The sequence below is a fragment of the Alexandromys fortis genome, unplaced genomic scaffold, assembly GCF_014885135.2.
Source record: "Alexandromys fortis isolate MF-2015 unplaced genomic scaffold, M_Fortis_MF-2015_v1.1 scaffold_2_26212498_36691700, whole genome shotgun sequence".
Lineage (NCBI taxonomy): Eukaryota > Metazoa > Chordata > Mammalia > Rodentia > Cricetidae > Alexandromys > Alexandromys fortis.
In genome coordinates this window covers 6,332,029-6,338,310 of record NW_026067931.1, presented here as the reverse complement: position 1 = coordinate 6,338,310, position 6,282 = coordinate 6,332,029, and the positions used below count along the sequence as shown (strand labels likewise).

General features: G+C 42.0%; 1 protein-coding gene across 3 annotated transcripts in view; it reads right to left on the bottom strand.

The window, feature by feature from the left end:
* The window catches only part of Rars2 (arginyl-tRNA synthetase 2, mitochondrial), a 54,088-nt gene that overhangs the window by 17,518 nt on the left and 30,288 nt on the right, over positions 1–6,282 (bottom strand). For all 3 annotated transcript variants that reach the window (XM_050145506.1, XM_050145507.1, XM_050145509.1), the window contains exons 15-20: positions 5,109–5,176; positions 4,920–5,029; positions 4,206–4,301; positions 3,328–3,402; positions 1,830–1,893; positions 1,387–1,458 (exon numbers count right to left, since the gene is read on the bottom strand). In XM_050145506.1, the coding sequence (XP_050001463.1) occupies positions 1,387–1,458; positions 1,830–1,893; positions 3,328–3,402; positions 4,206–4,301; positions 4,920–5,029; positions 5,109–5,176 (485 nt within the window). The remainder of the gene's footprint in view (positions 1–1,386; positions 1,459–1,829; positions 1,894–3,327; positions 3,403–4,205; positions 4,302–4,919; positions 5,030–5,108; positions 5,177–6,282) is intronic.

Genomic DNA, 6,282 nt, shown 5'->3' with positions numbered 1-6,282 from the left:
AAGAATAATTTCTACAAGCCCCCGTGAGTCCCAGTCAGTTGATTCTATGGGCCATGTTGGAGCCTGTAGGGTCTGACCTAGGCCCTCTGCACATTTCTTGCGGGACGCCTAACAGTGGAAGTCCTCTGACTCTTTTTGCCTGCTTGTGGGACCCTTTTCCTCCTACTTGGTTGCCTTGTGCAGCCATGATGTGATGGTTTGTGCCTAGCCTTACTGTAGCATGTATTTGGTTGATGTCCCTGGGTGGATCTGGGGAATCTGGGAGGTGAGAGAGGGGACACTGCAGTTGGGACGTGTATATGCGAAAAATAAATTTTTTCCCTGTTAATCCCAGCACTCAAAAGGCATATCTCTGAGTTCAAGTCAGCCTGGTTTACATAGTGAGTTCCAGGCCAGCTGGGGCTACACAGACCTTGTCTCATATTGACTAAAAAAGAAAATAAAAAGATTTCTGGGGCCAGAAAGTTGTTTCAATGCTTATGAGTATAAGCCTGAGCCTGACACCCTAAGTTTGGGATTTGGAACCCACCATAGAAGGAGAGAACCAACTTCCAGAAGCTGTGCTCTGACTTTCAAGTGAACACCCCTCTACCACCACCAAGAAGAAGCTGAAAAGAAGTTCTTGTCGGGGTCTAAATGTGCAGGCCTGTAACCCTAGATAAGCGAAGCCAGTAGGATCACAGATTCAAGGCCTGGCTAGGTTATAAATTCAAAGTGCACATGGGCAATTTACATGACATTCTACTTCAGTATAAAAAAATTAAAAAGAAGGGTAGGTATATAATTCAGTGGTAGAGCCCTTGCCTAGTGCACACAAAGTTCCAGGCTCAGTCGCTAGCACATACACAATCTAAATATATAGTATGTGTGCATATACATGCACACACATAACATACGCACATACTTGTATTTGAGAAAATGACTGCAGGCCAGAATTTAAATGTTAGTCTTTTGCCCCAATTATATCACAAGGTTTGAAATTTAAAAGACTCATCTTAGTTTCTTACATGTTTGAATACCTACTGACCATGAATGAAATACACATTTTTTAAGAGTAAAGATTAAATAAGTTAATGTTACTATATGAAAATATATATTCTGATCAGGTGGTAGCAGTGGCGCATGCCTTTAATCCCAGCATTTGGGAAGCAGAGACAAGTAGATATCTGTGAGTTTGAAGCTAGCCTCAGAGAAACCCTGTCTGGAAACAACCCCACCCCCTAAAGAAATACATAACATATATACACACATATATACATATATATAAAAAAATTTTGGCACAGAACAGTAAATTCTATTCCGAACAGCAAGGCATCTTATAACTAGAACTTATTTGGCATTAAAAACCACACTTTAATTAGAAATTACATATTACATTCTACATACAGGTGTAATTCCAAGAAGCTTCATCCCATTGGCGAGGACAGAACGGACAGCTTTGAAAAGATGAAGTCTAGCCTACAAAATAAAAAATGATTAAATGTTCAAGATTATGTTATCCATAAGCAAATAAAGAATGGTTTTTAGAAGTTATTCTAATTTAAGGAAGGAATTCTGTGTGACAGTCCTTTGCATACTCCAGGCAAGGAGACAGATTCTAGCTTCCAGTGGAGTGGCAGAAACTGTCACTTGGACACCTGACAGAAGAAGACACCATTGGTAGTCTACTATTTTGAGAAATACTTAAACAGATTATTATGGCCCAATTCTATTTATTACCCAAGTCACAAAGTATACTGCTGTAGTTAATCAACAAGATATTTCAGAAAACTTCCTAAGACTTTTAGAGCTAACATTTTATAATGTTAATTTCAGTCAAAGTAACATACCCCAGCCACATCAGGAGGACTGTCTTTCACCTGGAGTGTTTTATGTGCCATAGCTGCAAGGTGACTGAAACAAGAGAAAAGTCAAAATGAGGACGAGTAGGAACTTCCTGCTCCACGAGTCCCACACCTAAGCCAACACTTTACTTGAAGGGAAAGCCTACAATCACTAAAATTTGAAGCAAATGCAGTTGCTTGCCTGTGATGAAGTAAACACTGAACTCAAGCTTTAGACTTTAGTGCTGCTTCTACTAAATGGCAAATTTAAAAAATTTTTGATTTGACTATTTTAAAGAAATAGGACTTGCCTTTCTAACAAGTAATAGTTCCTCATGTAGACAACTTTTTAGAGTATGACATGGTGTAGACGTTCCCTTGTGCCAGCGGAGGCCGCACAGGCACTAGTATCAACGCACTGCACACACACCTGGACACTCCCTGAAGTCCTTTCTCAGCTGAGGTGTGGCGGCAATGGCCATCAAGTGCACATGATCATCATTTAATTATTTTACGTGACATTTCACTAGACTTTCTGGCTTTGCCTTTATGTGTAAGTAGGAAAACAATAACAACAACAACCTCTTATTTAAATCTGAGGAGCCGGGGGTAGGACTGTAATACTTAGGGAACAAAAGCAGGAGGATTACGAGTCCCGGGTTAGCCTGGGCTGCACAAGTGAAATCCTTTCTCAAATGAGAAGCCCTCTCTGATTCCCTCAAAGCTGGGCTGGATGAACATCTCATATGTCCAGTTTTGGCAATACACACATCACTGTTATAATGACCCTCGCCACTGTCAGTTCCTATGATTCTACCTTCTATCACTGATAAAATCTAATAGAAAAGATGTAACAGTTCCTAATAACTTATAGGAAAAGCGATTTTTAGGGCAAGGGTTTACTTGTAAGAAACTCTTAGACGAAGGAGAAAGTAGACGGCTGGGGAGATGGCTCAGCAGCTAAGAGTACATGCTGCTCTTCCAGAGGACCCTGCACCCAGTCAGGTAGATCACAACTGCTTCAAAGCCAGCTTCTGGGGACCTGATGGCCTCTGAAGGCACCAAACACATGTGGTGGTGCCATTTTATGAAACCAGCTCTTACATTCAAAGAAGCTGAATTCTGGCTGGACTTCATAGCTGAGTTAATACACCTAGAGGCCAGTAAAGTTTCCTCCTGTGTAAGTAAAACAGTGAAAGGTGTCTTGGTGTCTCTTATTTCTTCTGTTCAGTAGAGGGACAGACAAGACCGCATCGTACAACAGGTACATTACAGAGGCCAGTGACTCAGAAGCTACGGACGTGACGGGAAGAAGAGAAGTTCTGCCTCACTCTGGTTAAGCCACTCTGAGAGGGAAGTACTTTGGTTTCTTTCTTCAATGTAGCACTGAGTTTATCATGAATTTAAACTAGCACGCATGCTTGTGAGTACACACACACACACACTTGAATAAAAATAAGTCTTAAGATTTTGAAAAGAAAAAAGGGAGATTAAGAAAAATTACCTTAGCGTTAAAAGGTAGCCAACAATGTGCTTAGGTTGCAGGTCCTGAGATGATTTATAAAGTACTTCATCGAACCTAAAAGACGACAGGAACAGACTTCATTTGTTATATGAAGCTAACACATTAACATGTTAAACACCTTGGGTGTTAAGGAGGCATATGAGAAAAGACCTGGGTACATCTCATCACTAATGTGCATTTTTCTTTCATATAAATTCCTTGATAGCAGAGACATTCTAAATCATCTTTGTATCTCTTAGATCTAGTCCTGAGCAAAAAGAGAAAAAGAAAAACCTTGCCTAATTATTAAGGCAGTGAGCTCTGGTCTCAGGGCTAAGGGAATCAGGAGGGCTTATTTTCTGCCACACATTAGTTACGTGGTAGTAAAATTTCCCTATCTGAAGAAAGATCTGCCGAGTGCTGTATGACAACTGAAGAAAGCTGCCTTCGTAGACACACTGCTCTGTGTTCTCTGATCTCGTGGAGTCAAGGTGTGGTCAGCCTGTGTGGCAGTACTAGGCGGACAAATGCACTGGAGATTGGGCTTTTCCTTCCCCCATCATAACAGCCTCAGAGGATGCTCATTCAAAGACCATGCTCGTCCCAGGCTTCACCTCCTAGACCGTGGCCTTAGATCGTGCACTACTACTTCGTGGCATTATATTTTGTGATAATATTTTTAAGGCTAGGATTGACCTTGAACATTGGCTTAAATGGTGACCCCAGTCTGTTCTGAAAAGACAGACTCCTTTTGGGCCCTCCTAAGTCTGTCTAGAGGAAGAAGGCAATCTCTGAACCAATGATTCTAGAAGTCAGCAAAAAATGTTCTCAATTTAGTTAAGAGTATCAGACGTGGAAAAAACACAAAAACCTCATACCTGAGAAGATGCTGGAGAATTGAAACAGACTGTGGCTCTTGTAAACAAGCAACGTTGACATCATTTAGGTAACCACATCCAAAGTTCTCTTCCAAACTGTCACCAAGAGTTTAAACAAGTGTGAAAGGGTCAGTGTTTGAGGGTCCATAACTACATGTGATGAAATATTAGCTTTGGGTATACATTCTGTTTTTTTAAATTAAACATCCATTTCTTCTCATTTTGTGTGCATTGGTGTTTTGCCTGTATGCATGTCTGTGTGAGAGTGTCAGATCCTCTGGAGATGGAGTTACAAACAGTTGTGAGTTATCATGTGGGTGCTGAGAATTGAACCCAGTTCCTATGGGACAGCAGCCAGTGGTCTTAACCGCTGAGTCATCTCTCCAGCCCCTGGGTATACATTCTTGATCTCCCTAATATAACCCTTGACTTTGACACTGACACTGATTTAAATCCTCATTTTCCTCAAAGTATTTTAAACTGTAGGTGACAGGATTTTCTCTGGCAGAATTACTCTGAGGATGAAATAAGGCAATAATCAAAAGTGTTTCTTATAGTAGGTGACTGATAAGTGCTTAGCAATAAGAGGTCTGCTGTGTTTTACCCAGTTTTGGAAAAGTCCAGAAAACAGGACCAAGCACCAATCTGAGAAGCACACCAAGCAGGCTCCAGCCCAGGGAAGGAGAGCCAAGGTTCCCTGCAGCCTCTTCTCACCTATGGAGGCGGGCGTGGGTATACTGTAGGAAGACTCCAGTGTCCCCACGACTCTGGAAGACACGATCCCAACTGAACTGATAGTCAGATAGGAGTAAACCTTTGAAGTCCTAAACGAAAACACATCGTTACTCTGGGTTTCGCTGCACACTGACAAAAAAGACCCCTGAGGAAGAAGCCATCACACACCTGGATGATGAGAGCTGCGAGCCCCACCCGCTCTGCAGTCTCCTGTGGGTTCTCCATTTTCTTTGTTGCTGAAACAGATAAAGGCAGCTGCTTTCAATGTGCACCTCACTGTTCAAGGATAATGGGTCAGCGTATGGGAAAAAATCTAAGAATGTACAATCAAAAAATAAGATGATAATGGATCTTCCCATCCTAATTTGGGGTAATAGTCAGTTCTCCTGCCTACATCAAAGTGAAGAAACAGGAACTTCATTTCTTTTTTTTAAATAAATATTCCGTGTAAGGTATTAGATAAAGCCCTTACTTTTTCAAGGGTGAAGATTAAATACTTATACTTTATCCAATTTACAATGCAAGGACTTGGGCTGGAAGACAGCTTAGTTGGCAAAGTGCTCGCCTAATGTGGTGTTCGTTTTTTGTTTTGTTTTTGTTTTTCGAGACAGGGTTTCTCTGTGGCTTTGGAGCCTGTCCTGGAACTAGCTCTGTAGACCAGGCTGGTCTCGAACTCACAGAGATCCGTCTGCCTCTGCCTCCCGAGTGCTGGGATTAAAGGCGTGCGCCACCATCGCCCGGCGTAATGTGGTGTTTGGAATGAGAACCCACATAGGCTCATATCTGAATGTTCGGTCCCCAGGTGCTGGAACTGCTCGGAAAGAGGAGGAGGTGTGTCACTGAGGGGTTGGCTTTGAGGTTTCAAAAGCCCATGTCACTCCCAGTTAGCTCTCTCTGCCTTTTGTTTGTGGATCAAGATGTAAGCTCTAAGTTACTGTTCCAGTGTCTGTCAGCCTGCTGCCATATACCCGGTCATGATGGTCATGGACTGTAAACCTTTGGAGCCATCAGCCTCAAATTAAACGCTTTCTTTTATATGTTGCTTTGGTTATGGTGTCTCAACACACAATAAAAAAGCATGACACCTTGAAAACACAAGGACCTGAGTGTGAAAACCAGAACCTATGTTGTTGATAAAAACAACAACAACAAACAAACCTCCGAGAGCAGTGGTTTGTGTGTGCAATCCCAGTGCTAGAGAGGCTCATGACCAGCCAGCCTAGTCAGAGATCCTGCTTGTTCGTGTTTTGTAAAAAGTGGGCAGCGTCTGAGAATTCTTGCCTCAACATGAATGTATGAATGTGTGCACTTGACACACAGACATGTATAAAAATACAAGCAC